Genomic DNA, 27,509 nt, shown 5'->3' with positions numbered 1-27,509 from the left:
CACTGACTATTTGCCATCTTTCGCTACTTATGAAAAGATTCCAGGCGTTATGAGAATACAATACCGTTGACTGCCCAAATCTATTTATCTTCAGTCAACGATGAAATTTACGAACTCTCCAGCGCCATCTAGCGTACTCTGGCCTGTATTCCAATATCGACTGTTCCTCTGCACTGCAGCCACCTACAATGTGCATGTATGAATTCGAATTAGGGGGCATGTGTGTTATTTAAAGGTGTTTATAACCTAATCTTCCATTTGGATTCTTATATTAGTAGACAGGAATAAATGTGCTAACATAAATACTATATGGACTAACGCTGACGCGAATTTATATTTTAGACGTGGACGCTGAACATATAAAGGAATTTCAAAATGGTAAAGTAACTTAATGAAACCTATTTAACGTTCCATCTATAACTTTCATAATTTCATATTCATATATAATTTCACGTTTATGTTTCTTTAAAGTATTTTATTTCATTTTTCTTTACGTATTTCTTTTTATAGGACGTACAACGACATTCTGTGCACACACTTGTGTTTCGGTCACTGAAACGTACACATGATATGTTTTTGTCAAACCAAGGCAATTTGCCACCAGTGGATCTTGAACTGTAAGTGTATTTAGTTCGTTTTAACACCTATCCTATAACTAAAATTGTAATCAAGTTGCATATAAATTTACTTTAATCATATAATTGTTACCATAAATTATTGATATTAAAATGATTTATTTAATACTGAACCTCATTATAGTCAGTTTCTTCGCCTTCGGATAAAATTTATCTTGCAGATAAATATTCAGCTAACCAATTATTTTCATGTTTTAGGAGTTTATCCACCGGATAAATTTTATCCAAAGGTCAAGATAATAGCCATTAGTGTTAGCTACAATTTGTATATATAGATTCTTTTTTTAGAGAAAAAGTGAAAAAAAGTATCAAAGCCAAAGATTGTTATGGTCCGGTATTGGAACGTGCTAGACACAATAATATAGTTAGAGCACAGCATGAAAACGATTCTTCAGATCCCCCTCCACCAGGCGGTAAGAACAATATATTATTTAAAGTATTTTAAAAGAAAGTGCGTTTAAATTGTTCTTATTACATACAAAATAAATATTCCAGATGAATCCTTTGGTGGTAACATGAGTACAGCCATTGTAGCTTATAGTTCAGGACCAAGTGGAATTGCTGTAGCAACACCTGCAGCATCAAGTAATCATTCAAGTGGTACTTTAACACTGCCCCAGAAAAAAACCCCATCTATGGCTAAACCCAAGTGGCATGCACCATGGAAATTATGCAGAGTTATCAGTGGTCATCTTGGTTGGGTGCGCTGTTGTGCCGTTGAGCCTGGAAATGAATACTTTGCAACAGGTTCTGCAGACAGAGTAATAAAAGTAAGATACAACAAACTCTCTCTCTAAATATCATGCTTTGAAAAAATAATATAAATTATAAATTTGATATTCACAGATTTGGGATCTTGGATCTGGTAAACTAAAAGTCTCCTTAACTGGACACATTAGTAGTGTAAGAGGGTTGGCATTTTCCCACAGACATCCTTATTTATTTTCTTGTGGTGAGGATCGTCAAGTGAAATGTTGGGATCTGGAGTACAACAAAGTGAGTAACATTGCACGGGAGGTATTTTGAGAACTTTATTGAAATATATAATATGTACTTTTAAATGTCACAGGTCATCAGACACTACCATGGTCATCTGTCAGCTGTTTACTCTCTGGCATTGCATCCAAGTATTGATGTTCTAGTAACTGCTGGTCGAGATTCGACTGGACGAGTTTGGGACATGAGAACCAAGGCCAATGTTCATACTCTCGTTGGCCATACTAATACAGTCGCTAGTGTTATTTGCCAAGCAGCAGAACCACAGGTACAGTATTGCGCCATCATAATTTTTTTTTTTATTTAATATGCATCATGCAATGAAAGTATTTCATTTATCAGATTGTTACGGGCAGTCATGACTGTACTATACGACTCTGGGATTTGGCTGCTGGAAAATCTAGAGCTACTCTTACAAATCACAAGAAGAGTGTTCGGTCTGTGACATTCCATCCAAATCTGTAAGTAAATAAATATTTCTCATTATTGTATTTATATTACATTATAAATATTTATCACTGCTCTACTTTGTGATCTTATAGATATATGTTTGCTTCGGCCTCGCCGGACAATATAAAGCAGTGGAAGTGCCCTGAGGGAAAATTCATCCAAAATTTATCTGGACACAATGCTATTGTTAACTGTTTGGCAGTTAACGCAGATGGCGTGTTAGTATCTGGTGCTGATAATGGCACCATGCATCTGTGGGACTGGAGAACAGGGTAAGTAATTCAATTTTTTACTGTAATCCACAAACTTACCCAAGTCAATAATTACGTTTAATATTTGTATATATTTCAAGGTATAATTTCCAACGTCTCCAAGCACCAGTCCAACCCGGATCTATGGATAGTGAAGCTGGAGTATTCAGTATTACCTTTGATGTGTCAGGTACTCGCATGATCACTACGGAAGCTGATAAAACGATAAAAGTTTATAAGGAAGACGATACTGCGGTCAGTATTATCTATATACGTTTATCTTATGCATTGTATATGCTGTGTACATTTGTTAAAACTATTTATGCACTATCATTTTAATTTTATGTGCTCCATTTTGTTTAGTATTTAATTGTAAAAAACATATAGTAGTGTACAAATTACACTCACAATATCTCAATGTGTATTATCTACACTACTTCGGTTAACACTTGATTAATCGAACTAACTCATATTGTTCCAGACGGAAGAAAGCCATCCTGTTAACTGGAGGCCAGACATAATTAAGCGAAGGAAATATTAGATGAATTACATATACGTTTAATGACATTTCATACGACGGACTTTCACACGTGGGATTTTTTCAGAACAAATAAAAACGTCATTTTATTAACTGTCATGATTATACTGTTTATAATTCTTCGTTCAGGTCGAAATCCTCTTCTGGAAAGTCTCCAACTTTTACGTATGCAGGCTTTACAAATCCACCGTATTTCGGTGGGCATTCAAAATACCTCTTCCCATTGACACTAAAATATCAAAATATATATGTAAAGACAAATGAAGAAAAGTAATTAAAATGCGAATATATGTTTTTTATAATATAAAAATTGCTAATTACCATCCATCATTTTTGCCTAGTGGTTCATCATATTTTATGCCAATCCACCAACCTTCTTTAAAATCGGTCTTTCCTACAAAAAACGTGAAATTTTTAACATGAAGATAAGACATAGCATTTAACTAAATACAATTCTAGTATTATTTAGTTCTTACCGACATACATAACTGTTGCTCTTCGTTTTGGCTGATTGGGAACTTGAACTTCGCAGCGATCTCCAATTTTACACTTACGTGCTGCAGCTTCTTCTGCTTCTTCAAGACGTTTTTTTTCTTCAGCTCTTCGTTTCATTTCTTCCTCATTATACTTTCCCAGTCTATTTTTCTCAAGGAAAGCTTTAACTGTGTCTGAAGTATACAAGATTATATTACAGGATTGATGATGAATTTATTATATAAAATTAACTAGAAATACATTTAAGTACACTAACTATAAATTACCTGATCTCTTTGCATATTCCTCCTCTGATATTTCAAACTTTTCTACATCAGCAACATCATCTTGACTTTTTAGAAAACTGTCTACAACCTATAGTAATTTAAAATTTACAAATTTATTAACACATTTCATATTATATTAAACAAATCGTCTAGCGACATTATGAACTTTATTAATTCTCATGTAATTAATTAATATTATAAGGTCTTACATGAACTCGCATGCCATCGTCAATAGGATATGAACCTAAGAGACGTTGACCTTCATTTGGTTTGCAGACTAAACTATCGTTTTTATCATAGACTTCGAGGGTCATTGTTGCCGGGTTACCTCCTGTTAGCAACTCAAGTCTACCCTGAAATTATAAAGTAATATTATTGCAACCCTTCTATGTGCAAAATCAATTTTCAATCTACCTTGAACTCATCAATTGTTTGTCCTTTTTGAAACCTTCGTTCCACACAACACGTATCATTACCGGAATTCGTAATTGTTAATTTAACAAAATCTGAGGTAACAACGCTGTAATCACTCATGTTTACTACTATCACCACAATTATGCCAAAAAGGAGGTTACAGATGAATACTATTCACAAAAAGCTAAAGCGTATACCACAGACACATATACCAGTTTATAATTTTAAAGTATGAATAAAAAAGAATTATAATTTTTGAGAATAACAAACTATATTGCTCTCGATTCGGCTTTTAATAATATTGTAAATATATTTGCAACGAAACTGACAGTTCGTCTTGCCAAAATCTAACAGTCGGTAAAAACGATTGGTTTGGAGAAACTCAGTAAGTAAAAAAACATGACCATGTATATGAAATTTGGTGAACATTTGGATGAACCTCATTATCGAGGTTCAATTTTATTAGTAACGATTAATCTATCACTTATTTTAACTGCTTACATTAGGTTACGACTAATAAATTCATGAAAACTTCAAGTTTCAAAGTGGAACATAGTTAATTTATTTAGTCAATGGCGTAGGTAAAATCCAGACACTTATCTACATAATATTAAATATCCAAGCATTTTTTTATATTATGCACTTCAAGATAAATTTCATAGATTTAAGTATATTATAGGTATTATATTACATGGTGTCCTCGAAATTTTTTTATTTTATCAGTTGAAGGTCTACAAAGCATATTAAAATCTTTTTTTTGGTGGGGATACGTTGCAATTCGCCATCTTTTAGAGGATCGTATAAGCTTTACGATGGTCATATTCAATCTAGATCAGTCGCTATGATCGGGTTTTTGAGTATCGTCTGTGGCTTGCTAGGATCAGTATCGCGTCAGTCGCGCTCCGTGTCGGTTGTATATGGTAGATATCGAGAGATTGTTAGTCTATCGAAGAGAGTATTCCATCATTATTGAGACGACTCTCAATTTCAATTGATCGTTATTTATTTATCCTCGTCGAGTGTGGGCTCGTGTGGCACTTTCGGCAGTCGGGTGTCGCTCACGGCTTTGGTAAAGAAATAAATAATGGCGAATTTGAGACAAACACCACTCACGTGTAGCGGTCACACGAGGCCCGTGGTACACCTCGCCTTCTCCGACGTCACGGAATCCGGCTACTACCTTATCTCGGCTTGCAAGGGTACGTTATAAAGAATAATCAAGATGTTTCAGATGCTTCTATATCTCATGGTCGTTTGAGTTGTTATTTCACTTGATTACCTTGGCCCACTTTAGTCCTCTCCCCAAGGCCCTGAATATCATGTTCAGAATTCATTTGTATGGAACAGTATGGGAATTCCCTAGGGATCATATTGTATCTTTGCTTTTGTTGTCCTTGAAACATGGATTGTCATTCCAGATGGTAAACCTATGCTACGACAGGGTGACACTGGGGATTGGATTGGAACGTTTGAGGGACATAAGGGAGCAGTCTGGGGTGTTGCCTTAAATCCAGAGGCTACGAGAGCAGCTACTGGGGCTGCTGATTTCAATGCCAAAGTCTGGGATGCTATAAAAGGAGAAGAGATTCATTCATTCCAACATAATCATATTGTCAAGTCTGTCAACTTTAGTTCTGATTCAAATCATCTTTGTACTGGTTCCAATGAGAAGCTTGTTCGGATTTATGATCTTAACAAACCCGAGAGCACGCCACAGGTTTGTTATTATCTCTATTTTTGTAACGGCTATGAAAAAGGGAAATGAGAGTATCCGTAATCTATGAAAATAAAATGTGATCCATTTACTAGGTGTTCTCAGGCCACAGTGGTGGTATCAAACATGTCACGTTCTTCAAAGACAATACTGCATTGGTAAGCTGTGCTGATGACAAGACCCTACGTATTTGGGACAGAGCTAGTGGTCAGGAGACAATGAGACTTGATTTCCCAGCAATTCCCAGTAGCATGGAAGTGTCCAGAGATGGAAATGTTATCACTACCACACACTCAAATGTGGTAACCTTTTGGGACAGCAAAGAGTAAGTAAAGATGCAGAAAATGTAAAAGTATTAAACACACTCCTTGTAGGGAATAAGAATCGAAGGTAAAAAGGTCTCCCTTGTGTAGTTGTGAATAAAGACACGCGCGCATTTAACTTCCTGATCGTGTATGGCCCTGAGCGCGATCGCGTTATCCTTGACCTATCAGGAAGTCCGAGTCTTGTTTATTTCCGAACATTTCCTTGCAACGTCACTCATACCAGGGTTACCTCCACCTGATACTCAATTCGGATACGTTCTTTCACAGACTTACAAAAATTCGTGAGTTTACCGTACCGACGCAAGTGAACAGTGCCAGCCTGCATCCAGATTGCAGCATCTTTGTCTGTGGTGGAGAAGATCTCAAGATGTACAAGTTCGATTACAGTACTGGAGCTGAGATTGGTAAGCATGCAAAACTGTTTACTTCGAAATAATCTGTGAATAGAGTATAACAGATAGTTGAATGGATTGATAGATAAATATTAAGGAGAACGTAATGGCAATAATTCTGGCCGCACCAATAAGGTCGTAGTATGGATATTTGTAAAAGTATACGCGCTTGTATCCAAGGACAATCTGTTACTGACGTGTACTTGAAATACTCGTTTTATTCAGTTAGTGCATATATTTTTTTATTTTGTACCTTTAGAGTCATTCAAAGGACATTTTGGTCCAGTACACTGCGTACGTTTCTCTCCGGATGGCGAACTGTATGCCAGCGGGTCCGAGGACGGTACCCTGAGGCTCTGGCAAACAACAATTGGCAAAACATATGGACTCTGGCGTTGTATAGAACAGACACCTGTAATGCAAGAAAACTCCGCAGTGATCAACAATAAGCAAGAGGTCCCAGCAAGCTAGATATTTTGACAAATCTTTCCTAAAATTTTCTCCATAGGCCTAGGAGAAAAAGGATAAGAAAGAGAGAGGGAATAGTATGTGGATACGTGAGTGCGTGTATCGCGACGTCGAATCAGTAGCAACAGCAAATAAGGAAGAATGCGATTTAAAAGACTGGAGCGCAAGAAAATTATTCAAAATTGTGTAAAATATAATACACGGTATGAACATCTTGGAAAATCATAACAAACGTAAATTAAAAACCTTTTGTACATTTATCTGTACAATTCACACATATGCGCAAAAGTCTCGAACTTCTCTTGTGACAATGAAACGTCTAATCGCTTCCTCTTCCTATCTCGTGGCTTGACCATATCGAGGTCAGCCAGCTGGTGCCAGGATTCACTTCCTTGATACCTTTATAGGAGCATAGAGAAATTCGAGAGGTGCCTGTGAGTGCATGTGCGCGTCTCAGAATTTTCTCCTGTAAATTGAAAGGATCAAAGGATGTAATGGATAATGGGATGGCCGACTGCCTTCCGCTCGCGATCACGTGAGCCGATTATTTATTACAAAAAAGTAAACATTAACATTTATTAACATGTTACGCATGTGTCATATTATATCGTATTACGAAAATATATAGAGGTGTAATGAAAAAATATACCATTCTGTACGGGAATTCGCAAAAAAATACCATGACTGCAAAATACAATTTTTATAGAAGAGTAATTTGACATTAACAAACGTGTCTATCTATCTGCCTGTCTATTTATCCATTATCTCAATGTAGCTCCTCTCCTTGTCGTTTATTCGAAGTATCAGTCCACTTGCTCATAAAATCCGATTATAAAATACTGCAGTTGCACTCTGAATTTAATATTTAAAAAACAAAGCATAATCACCTTTTAAAATTTACAACTTGTAATTGCTACATCATTCACTGTTTGTGTGATGTGAGGCCTTCAGAAGGGCAAGTGACATACTTTCACTATATAAATTTATATTAATAAATGTTTCACCTTCGGCTTTGAAATAATTTTATGGATACTATCATTGTCGTCAGGTTGTCATTGATAGAAACAGTATACTTCCGTGATGGACTCAAAGAGACTCAAGTCTCTTGAAGTATACCACAACTTTGACACTCTACATCATTATTTTTTCATTACTTTTATCCTGGATCTGACTGTCCTTTTAATCTGCTGTAATCCCCTACTCCATACAAATGGTTTATAAATTCACTTGTAAATACTTTTTTACGGATCTTAGTTTTCATATTAATAGGGCTAAGATACGTCGCATCGAACGATCAGTATGTTAATTTATGTGATCTGCATACAAATAATACTGAAACTTACGTCATGATAAGTCACAGTGATTGTATTCATATAAGTGACCCTGAAATTTTTCTGACTATCAGAATTAATAGTTGATAATTTATTGTGCCACCTAATGCATACTTAATAAGTCATTTTATACAGGGAAACTTTTATAGGACCAGCATGTACATAACAATGACTTAAGTAAACTTTTACTACAAGCTATAAATAATTAGATTTTCTTTTAAACTTATTTCCTGTTGTCTCTCGGCAAAGATTAATATTCAACCTAGTAGTTTCTTATATCGACCGCTATATTCTTGAAACTATAAATGGTAGTTTGTATAAGAAAAAAAAATCAAGACTTCTTCAATCTTTATGTGAAAATTAAGAGAGCATATCTCACAGCAATTTTGAGATCACTATTGATTGCAAATGGACTCTACGTAAATTTATTTTTTAAAGTTTTTTAATTGATTTATTTAATTTATTTGCTCCGCGTAACCTACTGTTCCTATTGTGTCCTAAATCTGAGAAACTCAAAATTCTTAAATCCTTGAAAGCCATTTAACATTACGGATCGTCTCAGCTCAGCTATGCCGTTTTCCTCATGATACATAGAATCCTTGTAGAAATTGTTTTTGTTCACTAAACAGATTCATATCGGAATAATGTCTCTTAGATTGGATCCTGGTGCTCATGGTCATTCCTCATATTGAAGTCCTACAGTTTAACATTATTATTTCTTTATTTCTACCAATTTTCATGTGATCAAATTTGTTTTTATTTTCGATTTTTTCATTTATTTCGAATCTTGTGTAAAATCCAGAGATATTGTCGCTGTTTTAATTAACTTTTTCGCCGACCTATCGTTTAGTCCTCATATGGTTTATTGCTTGTAAATAGCTGCATTATTGAAGGTAGTACTAAGTTTAGTAGTACTTAATAATATGTCCGTTATCACTTTCCTATTACTTCAGCATATAGGAGATTTGCTCCCATTTATGCTGTAGTAGTGTTACTAAAATCTTCTCTATTTTTCATTCTCTACACGATTCCTATCGATTTTGTGAACTAGTTCTTAGGGGATCTAGTGCTCTAGAATTTAATAGATATTTTTGTCTATCTCTCTCTCTGTGGCTCTCTCAATCGACGTATCTCCAACTGTCATTCTATTCCTCAGTTGTCACTGAAAGTACATATTGCTTTTCATACGAAGATCCTGACAGTTAGACAATTCAAGATAGGCACATCTCTTGCTTTTTCTCATCTGGCAGTTTAAGGCGCGCTTAATAACTCCATAATAATTAGTGTGCCCTCAAAGTTGAGCTGCAATTCAGGAGAGTCATATTAAAGTACGTTCAGAAGAAGACACATAAACGTGATTATTAACAAAAGATAATATATTCGATTTTCGGTCATTAACGTTATATACTGCACTTATCATCTATATTTACACTCTTTCGAACATTTCTCCCTACAATATTTTCATATTAATTGTTTTTCGTACCATTTCATTTGCTTGTTCAATTAATTCTCAGGCGACCGGTGAACGGCAGGAAAATATGTGAACCTACACAGACACATCCATGCACACAACAATTGCACATTAACACACCCTCTACGACTTCGACTAAGTACTACATTCAACCAATAAATTGCGACAAGTCTGGAAGTTTAAAGCCATTAAATGACGCAGGAGTCGGTGAGCTTCTAAGGTTGTTCGTCTGTGGTGGGAATCCTCCAAATGTGCTTGGCGTAGTAAATTGTAGCCTGGAAGAGGCTTCGGAGGCTGCTAGGACAAAGCCACATTGGGCTGTGCAGACATCATCTCTAAGGATTGCCTCACGGGAAGCTTCTCGGAGTAACTGATTACAATCGGTCACTCTCAGCGAGGCACACTGCGTCTGGAAAAGAAAAAGTAATTAGTTTTTTTCTTTGTACGGTATAAGAACGTCCTTGTCGTAGGCTTTACTTCAGATATCTTTGCTTACCCCTTCGGCAGTGCATACACAACTAGTGCAGGGTGTAGGGAAGCCAGACTCCCCGATTCCAACGTTTCTATTGCCAATCTGGCATCCATGTCTCGTTTCCTTCCAAGCACTGAAATCCATATGTGGCATGGAGCTACATGGCACCCTGGGGTTCAAGAAGTTACTTGGCAGATCGAACGCCGCCCTTTGCATATCGGACGGGTGGTCCATGTTTTCGCAGACCACCTTTGACAACGTCGTTTTTCTGATTTCAGCCAATTGGTGCTCGGTGAAGCGAATATTGGGATCATCAGTTTCGTACCAGAAACGATCACACTTGCGCGACTGTCTAAATTGTATGGCAATGATGCAGGCAAAAGTTGGTCCTACGAGTCCACCTTGGAGAGGCCGCTCACTCATGCCACCGGGGAAGAGGTCAATATCGTCCACGGATGCGTAGATTCTCTTCATCCTGGCGATCACTTCGGGCGCCATCTCGCGCGAAAGATCTTCAAAGGTCGTGGCACGTTTCAGATTGCACAGTGCTCTGTAGTTGTTGTACGAGGGTATTCCGTGATCGCGGGCTCGTTGGACGTTCAATGCAATCAAGTCGACTCCAGAGTGTGGTATTCTACGGTTCTCAAAGAGGTGGTTAGTTACTTCACCAGTTATGAACTGATCAAGAGTCTCCATGGGAGTAGCCACGAGCCCCCGGGTCATTTCGTCCATCATTCCAGGTTGATAGAGCATATCGGGATTGAAGAAACCATCCCTCAGGAGTATAGGTGGATCTACATTCTGATAATTCCGGTCCATACGTGGTAAATGCGGTCTTAATAAGGAATGTCCTATTCTGAAGGCTGCTGCGGCAAACTCATTCAGAACACTGGGATTGCAGGTGGGCGAGTACTCCTTGTAGTATCCTTGGGGAAGGAGTTTTAGTCCATAGAGGCTCACTGCATTCCAGCCAAGTATTCTTGGAAGAAATTCGTTGTAAGCGATATGCTGTAACATGGCGCTGATTACACGGCGTGTTTGCTGGAAAAGTTTCTCACTGTCCCAGTGAGGATTCACTTGACGGAATCCTTCCATGATCCTGTTGTGCTCACGTATCCAGATTGTGTGTATTACGGTAAGACTTGGTTGCTCGGAGGCACGACCGTCTCCGCCGATGAAGCAATATCCCGATTGAGCTTTGCATTCAGGATGGGTAGCCGACTGTGGCAGAAGGTCCTTGCCGCGAGTAGGATTTAGAGTGATGTTCATGCGCCCATTAAATCCACGGAGGTTATTGCAAATGCAATTATTTTCTCCGTAAACGACGGATGCATCCAGGAATCCTGTGTTCTGATTCACCTGCTCACGAGGACCAAGGTGTTGCTGGCCTGGTAAAGATCTCATTGATGGAAAACACATCCTGGCACCGGACGATACGTTTACGGTCGGATAGAAATGATCACCGGGAGGCACGGGGAAAGGATTACATTCGGGATGAACAGTTCTAGGGGAGTCGCAGGATCTGCAACTGGGAATAGATTCAGCAAATCCTTTGTGGATTGGTGTCATTGTTAAGTCGTGATCCAGGAACTGTGCGAATTGCATCACCATCAGGGTGTAACGGTTATGCAAGTTCGAAATGTCAGGATGAATGACAGTCGAGATAACTCGAGGGTTAGGCAAGGGTATTCCGGTAACTGAGGTTGTACGTGGCTTTGATACACCATCTTCGTATACCGGAGGTAGAAGCCTGGCGAAGACTGTTAGAGATTTTCCTAAGTTAGGATTGCGTAAGTTATTGCAGTATCCAGTGAGTGTTCTGTATGGAGTCGTAGGGTCACAAGGACCTTCATCCGGTGGACATTCAATTTCGTCAGAGCTGATCTCTTTATGACCAGGTAAAAGACCAGAAATGTCTACGTTCTGGAGTATGTCTGAAAAGTCACTACTGGGGAATCCCAAAACATTATCGCTGTTATCAAAAATCTGACGTTTTCTTCGTCGCAGTCCATGAACCCCGTTGACAATTTCATTCGTTGCCAATTCATAGAGAATCGACGAGTTGGCTAGTAACAGAGCATCCTTGTTGGCCTTTGAGAAACTAGCTGCAGTTCCCGTTGGTGATTTAGGGTCGGCTATCCTTTGCTCCAGCCATGAATTATACTCCAGCTGCTTTCTTTCTATAAGATCCTCCTTAGCCTTTCTTATGGCAGCAGCTATAATATCGGGACTCAGTTCAGAGGCGATCTGGGACGAAACTGTCGGTACCATCGAGTTGTCCAGTATAGGAACCGGAGTGGGAGCTTCTTGCCAGGGACTTAAATCCAAAATATTATGCTGATCGCATTTGATTTTCACATTTAAGTAAGGATCTTGCTGGATGAAGGCATTAGACTGTATCTTGGCAATTCCTAAATTGGCACATATAATTCCAGCTAGCGACACCTTTCGGATTTCAGACAGTTGCTCACTGCTAAGACTCGACGGTGGAAGATCATTCTCGTACCAGAATCGATCAGAATTTCTCAGCTTGGCGAACTGCTTCTTAAGCAAACAGGTAAACGTTGGTCCGACAGCAGCACCTCCTACTGGTGTCTCAAGAATACCTCCAATAAGAAGATCCACGTCGTCCACAGTACTATAAATACTTTCAAGAAGATTGGCATTGCTAATGGTCATTACACTGTGCAATTCAGAGAAGTTGCCGGGTTTTCCATTTCCTGAACAGAGTTCTAGAAAGCTTACGTAGCCGGGTAGGGCATGATCTCTAGCCATATGAATGAGAAGTTTACTAGGTTCCCAGTGACCAGGGCCGACGTAGCGTAGAGAATCTCGACTGATTCCAAGACTCACATAATTTGCAGGATTTACAACAAGATCAATCAAATTAGTTTTTGCCCCATTTCTTCTATAATGCAACGAAGTCAGTGCTTGCAATGCTGCCAAGGCAACAGCGTCGAAGGCTCCACCACGATTGGTAGATGAGTAACCCATGTAGAAACCGCTGGTTATCGGTCTGACATCTTGATCCACAAGTGCAGCCTCCCCCAGCACGCTGGGCACGAATTCGTTAAAAGTAATGTGCTGTATCTGAGCAACTACCGCGCGACGTGCTTCCAGGAATATTCTGGTATCGTCCCAATGATCATTAGCCTCAGCCAGCTTGTCAGCGAGTCTGTTATGTTCGAGGAGAAACGCCGTGTAGATATGCCCAATAGCAGAATCCGAGCAGTTGCAAACTTGGCACGCACCTAGATCGACCTTGCCATGACTGTACGTTCTCAGTCGGTGAAGTTGCTCGTCGGTGTTACCGTAGAGATCAGAACCGTCCAAGTAACCGGAAGCGGCATTCATCTGCTCTCTGCCTTCGAATTTACAAAGATGCGCACTTAATGTAGGTACCGAGCGGAAGTAGCTCTTGCAAATTCCTGAAGAATCGACGTCCTCATAACACTCTGGGTGTTTCTTGTCAGAATCACAACACTTGCTTTCTGGATAACTAGGATGGATTGTCCAGGCAATATCTCTCAGCAGAATTTCCGACCAGACTCCAGATAGGCTTGTTAATCCTTCGTGAAGAATAGCGTCTCCCTGAGAGGCTTGAATCTTTGAGACCGCATCGGTGGGACTTGGCAAGGTATGGCTGCTCAATGACTGTCTGGGTCCAGCAATGCCTGTAGAAGAGCAAATATATGCATCATTACCTTAATATACTATATATTAATGTTTATCTAGCAAGTTTTCTTTTAATACAAATAGTTCATTTTTTAGTAAAGTGACAGTACATTCTCTAACTTTTATTTACTGATTTTTCTCGGCTCTTCGTTCTCACCTTTCACTTTTATTACTCTATTATGGATAGAAAGGTAATATTCGTGCCTCCATGAAAGTAACACCCTGTTAGGTTTTTTTCTTCCATATTGCCTTGACACTAAGTATCACTGTCTTCTATTACGACTAAGAGTGAAAAGCATTCAGTGTGATATGAACTTGGCCTAATGATATTTGAGGAATTGCTTGAAAACTCCAAGGTGAGATTGAAAAAGTCTAGGCTAATGAATCCGTGCGTGGCTGCACCTTTATGTGCTTGCGTGCGTGTCAGCACGTGAAAAATATAGAGAAAGAGGGAGTGAGAGCGAGCGAGCACATAAGAGAGTGAAAAAGTGACGGAGGACATTTCACTATTTTGGGGTCAGAAGACTCGGACGACAAGGTGTCCACACCGGTGGACATTTGCGCGGCATTACTTTCTTCGCTCTTCTCACTTTCATATTTTCGTTCGACGGGATCGTGCACGAGAATAGCTCGCGGCGGACACACGCCCTATCGTGCTCCTTCACTTTTACTACAAGCCTAATGGCTTCTTGTTAGTCTACACGACACGATTGAAGTCATGTTAATGATGGCCCCATAAAAAAGTTTAAATTTTCCATAACAATGAAACTCACGCGCGCACATATGCACGCGTGCGCTTACATAGGCACGTCACTCGTTTCAAAACATGTCGCAATAGCGACTCTCTATTTCAGCTAAGGTGGCTCCTGAATTTTAATCTTCGTTTCTAGTAGACTAGAGCACTAGCAAGCACTGGGTTAAACGAAAGGAAAAAAGGAAGTAGATACGAGTACTATAGTCAATAAGCAGAGGTATTGCTTATGATTCGTTACCCCACGTTAGTTTGCATTTCAAGTTTTACTTTCCATTCCTGACCCAATAATTCTCAGTGGGGAAGGAAGAGTGAGAAAGATAGATCAGTTCACTTGAATCCATTAGAATGGGTGACGAGCTTTTGAATGGATGCGTTACCATCTGAGTAAGTCGCAGGTAAAAATCTCAGAAAGGGAGATCCTCGGGCACCCCATGCTGGATGTCTGATGTTGTTACACGCTCCTGAGGGTGCTCGATATTTGCTTGGTGGGCAGGGCCGTTCGTCTGTCACTGCACAGAGGGTTCCATTGGTGGAAACACGGTCTTGCAACCTATTTAAAGAGAAAAAAGAAAAATAAGAAGGTTAAGCGATCATTCAGACATCCTGATCTACTCGATTTCCGCGTTTTCCTTTCTACGTCGTGATGCCGCCGCTGCCGCTGGCGACAACAAACCTGTCCTCTGACACCACTTGGCTCTGGCCGTTTCCGACCGCAATCAACTGAGACTACTAACGACTCCCGTTTTAGCGCGGCCTCTTTTTATTTTACGCCCTTTCCGGGACTTTTACTTTCATGGCCGCGATGGAAAGAACGGTAGTCTAGCCGGTATCCGTAGTAGCCGAGTAGGAAGGTTTATTTATCCTGTTCGGCAACTATGACTATTTTATTTCTTTTCTATTTTTGGACTTCTCGTGCCCATGGTCCTCTCACAACCGGACTCAAATTATTCTTCGTTTATTCCCTGACTTATCCCTTTTACCAATAACTGACGATTATAAAATCTCTTGGACGCCGATTGGCAATACTCTGATCTGCCGGCTTTCTCAAAATCTTTAGATTCTTCAGGAAAGTGATAAGATAGCCACAGGCTAATATTTTTCCCAAGAGAATTTACGATCTAAGGAATCTTCGTTGTCAAGAGAGTTGTGAGAGTCGAGAGAGCCGAAAGAGATACTACTCTTTCCAGGAGTGGTCCTTTTAATACCGGACTACTTGAAGCGGTTCTATTCCAGGCGGAGTGGGACACGTGGAATTTATTAATCGCATTGGCTTCTCTTCCTGGAGATATTCCTCGTAGGTGAATAGAAGGCGGAACCTAGTGACTTACCAGGTTTTCGACTGGAAAACTCGTTCCTCAGCCTCGAGGGCGACACGTGCTCTTGCCTGCAGGTCCTGATCCACTTGGTACACGTACTCTGCTCCCCAGAAACAAGACAAATAATCGCTATTAACATCCTCAGGCAAGATCATCGTCTCTCGTATACTTCTCACATCCATTAAGACGTAACGGGATGAAAAAGATGATTTGGACGAACGCGGTGAATGAGATGAGCATGATGAAACGATAAGACGTATTTTGCCGTTACAGTCGAAATTAAATCAGATAACCAATAAGAACCCATGAATGTAGGTGAGGTTAGACTCGCGTGATTAGCTCTTGCAGTTTGATTATAACAGAAAAATACCTGAGGTCGACGCGGCGTGGAGAAAAATTCTTACAAAGAAAAAGAGACGGAAGAGGAATAAAAACAAAAGGAGGAAAGTGAAACACAAATTACGCCAACGAATCAGTCATCCAGCTCCTCAACGATATTCGACGTTCACAATGCAAAAGACAAACTCGACATTAACACGTCTATCATTAATAATCACGACGAAGCCGTGTGATTCTCCATGAGGGACTCGTGAGAGTTATCTCTGTATTGTCCATTTTTTGCCTCATACATTGCATATCTTTATATGCACTACAAGAGAGGACTTGACGGATAGTACTTTAACGTCGTTTGTCAAGCAGCTGATTTGTGAATTGGATGGAATAAAATATCTCAACTTGAAACTTCTCGTCGAAAATTTACCTGAAAGGTCGAACCGATGATGCGTTGGGGAAAGTGCGGCGACCAAAAAAACTGCAGAGAGCACGCCTAGGCAGGTTCTGAAAATAAAAATGAACAAACTAAATAGCTGTCTGCTTCTCGGATTAAGGAATTTTCTATTATCTATTACATGCGTATAAAAATATTTTTGTAGTTCAATCGCAGTAAAGAAAAATAATAACCGACATTCTCATCTCATTGAGAAAGTCCAATTTTCGTAATCCACAGATATACGTGTTTTCATGTCTGCGACTCGAACGCGTTGAAGTTGGTATGCGGTGAGCTCACGGATGCCTTTGGACTCGTACTTTCTCTCGAGTGAACTGATAGACACAGAGACAGACGAATATGCACGCGTCACGTGGAAATTCTTCGTGCGTGTATACTTTGGCATCTCAACCAATTCAAAAATTCCTATACCCTTGATCCTACTGGTTCTCTTAGCATATTACATGCTTTACAATATTTTAATGCTATAAGAGAAGCCACGTTCCTGTATCAATATTCATCAGTTTCTCCTTATACTAATAAGATTTATCTTCAAACTATAATATTGAATGAACGAGGAAGAAAGAGAACTCGTAGAGTAACATTCAGTGAGTAAACGATAAACACGTAGGCTGGTAGTGTGCAATCTGTGTAGTGTATGTTTCCTGGTAGGAAGTCGAAATTCCTGGCCCGAGGCAAAGTTTGGAGAGGGAGCAGCGTAGCCAGGGAGATGTGAGGTTCACGACGACGATCGGACGCCTCAGGGTACAGACTGAGTCCTCTCCCTTCACTCTTGTCTCTGCAATGTTTCTGGGGTTACCTTTCATATTCGAGCTACACACTAGCCGGTTGTTATAACTAGGTATAGAGAGCAGGAGCAATGCCAAGGTGGATTATGGCAATCTTTGAACAGAAAGGAAGGATAACCTGGTGTACTGAGAAGAAAGTCTCAAAGGTAGCTATTATTGCTCTAAGTCTTCTGGAGTTCTAGCTGCTGTTCTAGTATATGATCCGACCGTAGGTCAAGGATCGAGTGGTTGTCCAGTGGTTGTTCACGTGTAGGGACGTATAGCTCGTGCCCTATGTGAAAGAGCAAGTATGGGATCAATGTATAAATTCAGTGTCAGTGGGTCAACGGATCTGAGAGAAATCTTTCGGTGAGCCCAGGGCGCCACACGTGTGACCCACGGTACGGAGCCATTCGTGAAACTTGGTGAGATTTCATATGTTAAAACTCTTCACTTTCGGGCCCAACAGTTTTAGTTTGTGACTATTGAAACTCTGAAAATAACTTTGTGTCGATGATCGCACTCAGCGAAAGAAGTATTGCTTCTGAATTATTGCTGCTCGCGGCTACGAGACAACTGGGCAGGTATTCGGGCAGCCAGATAACCTGGTGAAAGTAGACTGCGCATTGATCAGAGCGGAAGAACTTTTGCTTCGCTAACTAAGATTGCCACTCGAGAAGAAGCCACTTCCCTTTTTGATTATGCGAAGGTCACGCGAGGGGTCCTGTAATTGTCTTGACCTTCTGTTGTGATCCTGATACTATAATTCTTAATGACACAGTAGGCACGTAATCCTCTGGATACCAGGACACTGGAAAGTAATACAATTGATAAGACTGTATAATAAGTATTTAAGAAAAATAAACCTAAGAGATAGAAGCTATCACGAGAAGACAAGTTAGTGGTAAGGTAGAAGATGAGTCGAAGATGGGAGCAAAGCGGTTCTCCTTGACTTCGTCATCTTGCTCGTTCCAAGACAACGTTCCTCAATTACTTAATAACTATTAAGGAGAGAGAAAGAGAGAGAGAGAGAGAGAGAGAGAGAGAGAGAGAGAGAGAGAGAGAGAGAGGAACGCTGGATACGCTCTGTATATTGTAGAGAGTTCACAAGGATGGAAGTACACGATGCCTAAGAGCATGTAGATCAGGATGACTCTAGGTAGTAAATCGTGATAGGTTATCCGAAATGTCGTTGGTTGCTGGTACAGAATAAACAAGCCTCCCATTGTGTATTCACTGATGCCATAAGAATCATCAGTAGCACTATCTATATTCTGCTACTTCTGAATGAACTCCTCACCATCCGATATTCTCAATGACCAGATACAGGAGTTCCCAGTTCTCTCATGTAAGCTTCACTGCCAATAATATAACAGAATAAAATGAAAAATAAAGTAGAGTTAGAGAAAGAGCGAAATTGATAGAACAGGAGACAGAGAGGAATTTTTAACTTCCGCCCTACGACCACTGACTAATTAAAGCGTGCATGAAACACGATCGGTCTACCGTGAATTTATATAGATTTACAAGTGAACGACGCACCAGAATAACTTGACAAGAGTAAACTGATTATTCTTCATACTAATAGCAAATAACTCTGATACAAGGACCACCATGATCAACGATAAGTTTATCTGCAATAAACAGGGAGTAAAAATGATTAGAAGAATGATGTAGGTAAGTATTAAAAAAACATATTCAAGAATATGAATGACGAAAGGCTTTCATGGTACGACAAACATATTTATCAAATATACGATTGCAAAGTTTCTAACAAATGAACCTAGAGCGATATAAGCTTATATTCTTCGGTTAGTGTTATCCAACAAATTTCACAGAGTATCACGTCCTTTCAGATTTCTTACGCTTCAACAATTTCTTTCCCACTTCTAGATTGCTCATGACGAAGTCTACTTGCTCGCTTGATTTTCTTACAATTAAAAACAAACGCTCCTTTATGATTGCCACACACCGACGCTAACCGCGTCAAGTCTCTAGAGAGCAGGCTGACAATGAGGTTTCTATTATAGAGACTTTCCTGTGTATCTGTACATTCGATTATGTAAAACAGCACTCGTCAAGAAAGCCCAAATCAAGCTGACAGATGAGAAATTGCAGGAAGTTTCTATAACTAGCAGATAATCTTAGACAGAGAGATAAGCCCTGTCCGACTAATGTCTGCTTCTTCTACTAGTCAATGCCCTCTCCTATGTATTTAAGTAGTAGCGTTCTCCACCAACCTAGTGTTTTATAGAGATGCAAAATATTAAGCATATAATATAAATATTGAATAAATAACAATGTCATCTAAATACTAATCCTATAAAGAATCCGTTTGTCACACAGACTTACCGAGCAAATATAATCCTCTTCATTCTCGAAGTTTCTCTTGATTAAAGTCCCACGTTAAAGAGTCTCTCTCTCTGTCTCTTTCTCTCTCCTTTATTACACTCTCTCCTATTACTTTCTCTATTCCTCTGTCTCTACGTCGCGTCACACTGAGGACATTTGTCTTCCCACGAGGAGGACACCATGAGGATCAACAGGAGAAAGACCAGATCCGATACCCCGACAAGTCAAGACTGAACTCTCCAGTGGTGAGCTACAGTGCTAGAATGTCTTTCCACAGCTCGAGGGTGAAATCGAATGTAGGATCTCGAGGGAAGGGGAGACCTGTAGTACAACAAAAGGGGGAAAAGAGAAGATAAGAAGCACTTTAAAAGTAGAAGTAGGAAAAAGAAGAAGAGGAAAATGAAAAGGAAGCTACTAGCGCACTGATTATAGGATGCCTCGCAAACGGTGATAGTATCAAGCGCGAGCGCATAGCGCGGAAGGAACCTCGCGTTCGACTGCTTGCTGCCCGCCAGTGAGCTTCTGGTATTTACCAGACTACACCTTCTCCACTCCAGAAAAGAGACCTCCTACTTCATAGCTGCTCGATCCCACCTGCTGAGTCTGCGTAACGCACCCCCTAAGTGAGGTTGTCGACATGTGATCTATGAGTTGGATCCCCTGAAATGTATTCTTATGCTTTCTATGTATTATTCTCTCTTGTATTATCTAACATTGTTAACTTATTGTGTAACTACTCGTGTATCCCATATAACAGGATAATGCAGTGAACATGAATATCTACGCTTGGTCTCTTCTTTCCGGCCCTGTGACTATTTACCTGAGGTATCTGATAATTGGTAAACTCTACCGCATCGGGGTCACCAATAGCTCTACTGGTAACTGGGACACGTTCTCACTTAGTGGTGGAACCGATATCGCTGATAATTTTAGAGATAAATATCACTTTTTCCAGATCTGTAATGCTGTATAACCTTGACCCTTCTGCCTGTAACGAATAATTAATTTTTTCTTTATCAACAGTTCATTTCAATGTGGTCGTTTGCACTTAATCATTGTAACTCACCGACTACATCCCATAGACAGATTTTAATGAAGAACTCCATGATGAGTCTGAAGAAGAGACGAAGTACGTTGTCCGTATTATGCAAAAAGGATAATCATGTGCGAGTGCGTCTCACAGAGAGAATAAGAGAGACAGAAAGAGATGGAGAAAGACATAGAGTAACTGTTGTAGATCCTAAGAGACCAAGGCAAGTGTGTGCCTGAGGCCTCATCGCGGTTCAACTTCCTGCTTTAAGAGCTTTGAACCCGTAGTACGCAGGAATCTATTATTCTGGATGATTTTCCTGTCATTTTATTCTTCATTTTAATATATCCTTGTCCATTTGTTTCACATTTTCCCTTCTGTCTCTTCATCTTTTTAGATAACAGATTGTGCCACCTTTGTTATATTTGATGCCAAGCATATTCTGAAAGCCAACAATCCAAATTAGGATATGCTAAAAAGAAGTCATGCTAATCTTAAGGAATAGTATGTCATTATTTTTCAGTATTGAAAGTACTCGCTTCTATCGCTAATGTCAATAACAAGAATACCATTAACGATAAGAAGGAAGTAGTAATGACGTCGATGAAAATATTCGACGATAAAGATCATTTGATTTGACTTAATTTATCATGTATGATTCCTTACGACGTAAATATGCTTACGAATGTGAAATCTACTAGAAGTTTGCCGCAGCTACAGTAATATTCATACAAATGAACTGTTCCAACGTTTTTCGGTGACTTTGGTACTGAAAAAATAGTCATTGATATTTCGTGATAACATGAAATGTTTAACCAATTGAATGATATATTAATATTCATTAGATTAGTATACCTATGAATTTAATTTTGAAAGTAAAATTTTCGTAACCTTTTTTCACAGCCCAAGAGTTCCCAGGAGTATCCTCTAACAACATGAAACCTTACAAAATAGGAAGTAGAGTGCAAAATGCTAAAGTGATAATTGTGAGTCGAGTAGTGATCGAGGAGGAACGAGAAGGAAGCACGTCGTTGGTATTATAACTCGTGAAGAGGTGGTATAGTGGAGTGAAGGAGGACGAAGTCACGGGACTCAGTGAAAGTGTTGAACGAAGACAGAGAAGGAGCCATGAAGCGTCCCTCTTTCTCTTGGCAACCTCGTGATGTTATAAACAACCTCGAGTTACCACTATCCTGAACTACCTCTCTCACTCGCACTCTTACAAACCAGTTAGTTTGCTCACTTGCACCACGATGCGGTGCGTACTTTATGTCTCCTACTAGATCGAAATTAGAATTCCCTGATGAGACACCCTCGTAGAAAAAAATGAGATGCTTTGGTCAGGAGTCGAACGCCTTGTGGGAGGATTTAATCGAGAGACATATAATCCAGAGGTGTCTTGATGGCTTCCGGGGCTAACGAACAAGTAAATCTGTCAGTGTACTAGTGAGCTACTGAGCCAGTGAGCGAGAAAATTAGTGAGAGAATTCTGTACAACGCCCTCTGTGAAAAGAAAGAGAGATTTCAGCGAGGTTTCGGTGAAATTCGAAAGGTCGCCTCTGCAACCGGTCTACGACTCGGGTACGTCCACCGTATTAGATTATTGGAAATTGTTTTCCAAAGCCAGGAACATGTACAAGGTAGTCCACTCGTGGTTTTGATATCAATGCGTAGGAATTACCTACATATATTCGTGTCAGTATGTCGGGAGAGCCCGTATGAGCAGCGAGAGTGAGTCGTTATTACTCAATGACTGATCCATATGTGACAGGGCTTGCATGAGCTTACAGCACTCCTCCTCGCACACCTATCTCTACGTCCAGCTGCCTACATACATACTTTCGCGTACATAATTTAAATTGATAATAGAGAGCGCCACTAGTTACTCCCAATTTAGAAGCATCGAACGATTAGCATCCTCTTCAAGTAGAGTCGATGTTGAATGACAAATAGAGACCTTAGGAGGATTTGGAATGAGATCGGCACTTTCTGCGCCATCGACAAAGAACATTCCTTAGGAAAAGGTCCCGCACGACTTTTGCTTAGTAGCAAGAGATAGTTTTGTCCAGTTCATAATCGGTACACGTGTGTACTAAGTGTGTTAGATAAATTCAATAGATTCTCAACGAAATTGCATTCTACCCAGTCAAGGACTTGACGTAGATCCAGAGCCAACAAGGACATTTTGTACCAATCCAACTTGTTCCTCCTTATTGCTCCGCTTTAACGGGGGCTTGGCTCGATTTGACTATTTAATCTGTCTTTCTAGCATAGATCGAGTTGAAGAATCCAGTGTATCTGAAACCGGAGACCAGGTACGTTATAGCAGCACGGAGAATAAAGGGGAAAAGAGAAGGTAAGAATAATAGTACAACAAAGAGAAGGAAGAAGGAAGCGAGGTGATGCGAAGCGATCTAGGAATGAGTAAAGATAAACGAGCCGTGCACTGACCTGCTTTCCGAGACATCCTTGTTTCATAACGTTTGCTCTGCCTTAGTCGAGCACTCGAGCAGCCACGGTAGCGCAAGGAAGAATTCTCTTGCACAAGAACTCGGATGACACTCAAATACTGCGTTCTTCCGAGGATGAAGCAAAGCTTGATTGAACATCGTGTTTGTCCAGGGTCCCATTTTTTATCCTAGCTTGAGTAGGAATCAAGACGACTCGTCCGCAGATCATTTCCTCTTATGCATCTTAATGACTTTGCCTTAATGAGTAACTCTCCATGTTCTTGTAACCTTCGTTGCTTTGTTCCTCTGTCCCGGTCATCAGGCGCTATACGGTTATTGATCATTATTAATGACTAAAAAGATTATTCAAAGAAGGGCTGAAGGCTCTTACCCGCATATTTCTCATAATTCTTTATATTGTTTTCAGTGCAACAAGATACAACAGTATCTTCATCACAGTGTTTCTTATTCGGATCCATTGTGGGTTTCTCTTATATTTTTTTTCATGCTGGAGCATCATCCTCGTGGATAGCTTAACGCTTTCTCCTAATCAAACGTTTAAACGATACACCTTGAATGTCTGGAAGAAAATAAATAAAGTAAAAGCAAAAGAGATAAAAATAACGGAAATACCACTAGGTCACCGGTGAACATTTTGACTTTCCGCTAAATCCAATCCGCCCCGTAATAAAAGTATTAAAAAGAGTATAAGAAAAGAACTGTAAGAGACCGAATCATCGTGAAAAACACCCTTGAGGTAATGGATGTTTTTATTATTCAAAGGAATCTTTCGTTCTACGTGTTTTTCCCGTGTAATTATAATAGGCCTGTCGATTCTGACTACTCAACGCATCATGATAATGAGTTCCATGTAGCTGAACTTTAACGTAGAACGAATGCGTACGTATTTATGACGTCCATTGCTTTGTACCTTCTTCCACATCCTCTTCGATTGACCATCCCATTATATCATTCTCTTATTCTAACATCCTTTGATTTTAGTATTCTCACAGTTATTCTAAAGAGCCGTTCCCCACGTGGAAGGCTCACAGTTCTCGGCACGTTGCTCACTCTTTTTCTTTGCGAATAAATCTCCCGAGGTGGGTCATGGTCTCGTGTAAATTTCATACGCGTGAGCCTAGGTAGAATCATGGTGTTGGCCAGGTTGACGTAACTGCCATGGCTACATCCGTGTGGGCGATCACGAGGGAGTTTCATCATGAAGCATCCGTGCATGTGACATCCACCGACGACTAGAGGCAGCGGGTTAACTCCTCTTGCGCGAAGCGACCAATCGATCGTCTTGTGAAATATCTTATTTGCTTCTCTCAGCATAGTATGATCCTCAGCATACAAGCGACGACTCCTATAAAACCACAAATGCACATTACAATCAGGTCTCTGAAAGCAATGCTTTTTCATGAAAATTCGAAATGACGTCCCAGCTGGCTTTTTGACACCAAATACAAGGAGTTCAAATACATGCCGATCGCATGATGGTCGTTTAGTATAATTTTCAAAAATGCCTTTAAGCAACAGTCAACGCGACAGGTAACGTTGGCTATACATGTAGTCAACGTGTCACGAGGGGAATCCTGTTCCTTGATTATATGTCGTATACGCGAAGGTGTGCACACTCATATACTCAGGTGTTCAGATATTTATAGATACAACAAACAAGAATGTCAAACACGAAAAATCACCACGTGAGCCGAGACTCAAAAATTATATTTATATGCGACGTTCACTCGCAATCTACACATGCATAATGAGCAAATTTTTTCTACGTCACGCAATAGTCGACTTGCAGATTCGTCCATTAACTCTCCAGTTGACTCGTTCGGTCCGACTCCTGTATATTTTATATGAAAAAAAAACACGCTCACTGAAGAATTAAACCGAATAGATCTCGTTTAAGATGTGTAGACAAAGTTTCAGATGAGAACTTGACTGGACATACGATAAGGTTTTCCTGTGAATTTTTTGGATTCCTGGAAAATTATTATTTATTAACAGAACTCGGCGACCTTTTATTTATCGTACGAGTAGACTGTTAACGAAAATCTTAAATAACAGCATTTTGGTAGGGACTCTTTTCTAAGAAAAGAGTTCGGCGCACGTTCTCCAAGGTTAACAATCATTTTAAGACCGTATTCGCAATAAATAATCTAAAACTGCGTTGAAATATATATACAACTACATATAAACTGCATAATATTTGCATTGAAGTATTCGGGTCGAATTACTCTTTCATTTGTTAATTAATTATTGTGAGTTTTGTTAAGATGATTGTCAACCTTATATTACGTGCGCTTAAGTCTGCTTTGCGGAAGAATTCCGGTTGAAACATTTTTATTCACGATTTTCATTTACATTTTACTTGCATAATAATAAGAGGTACGCAGTCCTCTTAAGGGAATTTACAAAAAAATACTGAAGTCAAAAGATTTTAGAATTTGACCCTCAAAACACTAACTCTATTCGTATATGCCCCCTTAATAGGGAGACTTTAGAGTCTAGAGTATACTATCATCTTTTTCCAAAATATCTTGCGCGAATCCGGTTCCGGGTTTGGATCACGAGTTCTTGCCTCTTACGAACATGTTCATGCATACAAATTCTTCGGTGTATACGTACACTCAGTGTATATTCTACATATACTAGAATAAATATCACATATATTCAAAGAAGATGCGAAAAAGTCGACAAATCAAAAGAGTCCGTTTACCAGATGAGAAAACAAATCAAGGTTCCTTCATAGCTCAAAAACAGTCTGTCGTATCATATGTCCTTTCTAATTCTCCTCGAATAATCGAGCGAAGTTTTGGCCTGGACACGCACGCGCTACCACGATTACGCACGACAGGAACAGAATGTGCCCGTTGCTTAAAAAGTTAGTGACTAGGCTCACCAGTCCTGAACTGCCTCCCTCGCTACGTTACAACTGCTATTCTACACCCCTCTCTCTTCTCTGAGCCATTACTCGCCATACCGTTCTTTAAATGGTCACTCTACGTGATTGCACACCCTCTGTGAAATTTTGTGCAATCTTTAGTCATCGATATTGTCATCAGACTAGGGCTTTCTTACGCTAGATCAGTTCAATGATCATTGCGTAAACGAACAACGTAAAGTCGAAATGCGAACAGCTGAATTCCACTATTACCTATTATAGGAAACTGTAGTATTAAAATGTAAACGTTGTGAAGGTCCCAGAGCGAGAATGTGCAAGAATATGGTTTCTTTTTTCCGTTCGATCCTTTTCTTTTCTTCTTATCTTTTTGCCGGTTACCACGTGATCATTATTGTACGGCGAATCGTTAACCCAAATTCATTCGGACCTTCGCAAGGAGACTGTTGTCATTTAATTCTAAGCAGGTACCACTTTCCGGGAACAATTTTCCACTCTATAATTTTATTTCTGGTAAAGTGTTAGATAGTTTTAAGTTAACTATATGGATTTTCTGGCACGTGAGAAATTTAAAAGTTCATTCGCGTGCCATCTGTCATAACCGTACCCAGGTAGTAATAATCATTAGATGCACATGCTTTTCCTTGGCTCCGGTCACGCGGTCAATTGTGCAACATCTCGATGACTCGTATCACTTTCTTCCTATATCCAAGGATGAACGAAACGCAGCTTTCATTTTCATATTTTTCGAGTTATCAGTCTCGCGATACACACCCCTCACAGACGTCTTATCAGGGTGCTATTTATATAGTTAAGTCATTCTTGTCAGTTATTGGTTGTACTATATTCAACAGAGAAGAAAATTATTGATTTTATAATCAGAATAATAATGGTATGCTAAGGCTGAACTTTTTTGATTATGTAATATAAGTATATTATATCAGAAACTTTAATAGATGCGGAAGGATAACGTGAGCGCCTTACTTCATTCAGATTGAAATCTGTATAAGAAATTTTCTAGTTAAATGTCGAGTTTTGCGGTCTTCTTTGCAGTACATTCGATATCAGTACTTAACTACTTAGAGGAGGCTTGATGGTCGTTAGCATGATTTTAAAATTCTTTTGAGCAATCATGTTGTTGCAAGACTAAGATTACTGCAATGCACCTTAGGCTGGGAGTCGAAGCGTAGCGGATAACAATGGCGAACGAAGTTTCAAGTTTCGATTCTCGATGAGGTCTTATCTCGC

General features: G+C 39.7%; 4 protein-coding genes and 1 long non-coding RNA gene across 9 annotated transcripts; 2 read left to right on the top strand and 3 right to left on the bottom strand.

Moving 5' to 3' along the window:
* Positions 1 to 93: 93 nt before the first annotated feature.
* Positions 94 to 2,964, top strand: LOC107269062 (pleiotropic regulator 1). Of its 3 annotated transcripts, none has more exons than XM_015742502.2 (11): positions 94 to 235; positions 343 to 378; positions 511 to 617; positions 924 to 1,048; positions 1,131 to 1,405; positions 1,482 to 1,631; positions 1,705 to 1,899; positions 1,974 to 2,092; positions 2,174 to 2,353; positions 2,434 to 2,587; positions 2,814 to 2,964. In XM_015742502.2, the coding sequence occupies exons 2-11, from the start codon at positions 376 to 378 to the stop codon at positions 2,871 to 2,873; spliced, it is 1,368 nt and encodes a 455-aa protein (XP_015597988.1). In that variant the 5' UTR covers positions 94 to 235; positions 343 to 375; the 3' UTR covers positions 2,874 to 2,964. The 3 variants fall into 3 exon arrangements, with proteins under 3 accessions (XP_015597988.1, XP_024942034.1, XP_024942033.1); XM_025086266.1 differs by having other exon boundaries at positions 911 to 1,048; XM_025086265.1 differs by having other exon boundaries at positions 158 to 378; positions 911 to 1,048.
* LOC107269063 (tubulin-folding cofactor B) lies at positions 2,593 to 4,571 on the bottom strand. Its single transcript, XM_015742503.2, has 6 exons — positions 4,046 to 4,571; positions 3,841 to 3,984; positions 3,632 to 3,719; positions 3,347 to 3,538; positions 3,192 to 3,264; positions 2,593 to 3,099 (listed from the first exon to the last, which is right to left on the bottom strand). Exons 1-6 carry the CDS (start codon positions 4,163 to 4,165, stop codon positions 2,982 to 2,984), a joined length of 735 nt encoding a protein of 244 aa, XP_015597989.1. The 5' UTR covers positions 4,166 to 4,571; the 3' UTR covers positions 2,593 to 2,981.
* A 317-nt stretch (positions 4,572 to 4,888) lies between these two features.
* Positions 4,889 to 7,674, top strand: LOC107269048 (serine-threonine kinase receptor-associated protein). Its single transcript, XM_015742466.2, has 5 exons — positions 4,889 to 5,244; positions 5,464 to 5,762; positions 5,855 to 6,084; positions 6,353 to 6,489; positions 6,737 to 7,674. Exons 1-5 carry the CDS (start codon positions 5,130 to 5,132, stop codon positions 6,946 to 6,948), a joined length of 993 nt encoding a protein of 330 aa, XP_015597952.1. The 5' UTR covers positions 4,889 to 5,129; the 3' UTR covers positions 6,949 to 7,674.
* Positions 7,675 to 9,609: 1,935 nt separating this feature from the next.
* Positions 9,610 to 24,766, bottom strand: LOC107269047. 3 transcript variants are annotated; one of them, XM_025086263.1, is made up of 11 exons: positions 24,282 to 24,766; positions 23,742 to 23,930; positions 23,352 to 23,675; positions 20,937 to 21,342; positions 20,691 to 20,858; positions 19,871 to 20,530; positions 16,725 to 16,801; positions 15,977 to 16,064; positions 15,026 to 15,198; positions 10,244 to 13,893; positions 9,610 to 10,156 (listed from the first exon to the last, which is right to left on the bottom strand). In XM_025086263.1, exons 6-11 carry the CDS (start codon positions 19,891 to 19,893, stop codon positions 9,896 to 9,898), a joined length of 4,272 nt encoding a protein of 1,423 aa, XP_024942031.1. In that variant the 5' UTR covers positions 19,894 to 20,530; positions 20,691 to 20,858; positions 20,937 to 21,342; positions 23,352 to 23,675; positions 23,742 to 23,930; positions 24,282 to 24,766; the 3' UTR covers positions 9,610 to 9,895. The 3 variants fall into 3 exon arrangements, with proteins under 3 accessions (XP_024942031.1, XP_024942032.1, XP_015597950.1); XM_025086264.1 differs by lacking the exons at positions 23,352 to 23,675; positions 23,742 to 23,930; positions 24,282 to 24,766 and adding an exon at positions 21,584 to 21,724 and having other exon boundaries at positions 19,871 to 20,191; positions 20,294 to 20,530; XM_015742464.2 differs by lacking the exons at positions 23,352 to 23,675; positions 23,742 to 23,930; positions 24,282 to 24,766 and adding an exon at positions 21,584 to 21,724.
* Positions 24,767 to 25,703: 937 nt separating this feature from the next.
* LOC112494534 lies at positions 25,704 to 27,439 on the bottom strand. Its single transcript, XR_003060054.1, has 3 exons — positions 27,246 to 27,439; positions 26,869 to 27,102; positions 25,704 to 26,757 (listed from the first exon to the last, which is right to left on the bottom strand). It is a non-coding gene; the product is annotated as an uncharacterized LOC112494534 (long non-coding RNA).
* Positions 27,440 to 27,509: the final 70 nt, after the last annotated feature.

This window comes from Cephus cinctus, unplaced genomic scaffold (assembly GCF_000341935.2).
Source record: "Cephus cinctus unplaced genomic scaffold, Ccin1 Ccin1_scaffold0597, whole genome shotgun sequence".
Lineage (NCBI taxonomy): Eukaryota > Metazoa > Arthropoda > Insecta > Hymenoptera > Cephidae > Cephus > Cephus cinctus.
Note: the sequence above shows the minus strand (reverse complement) of the source record. Positions and strands in the feature narration are given on the sequence as shown.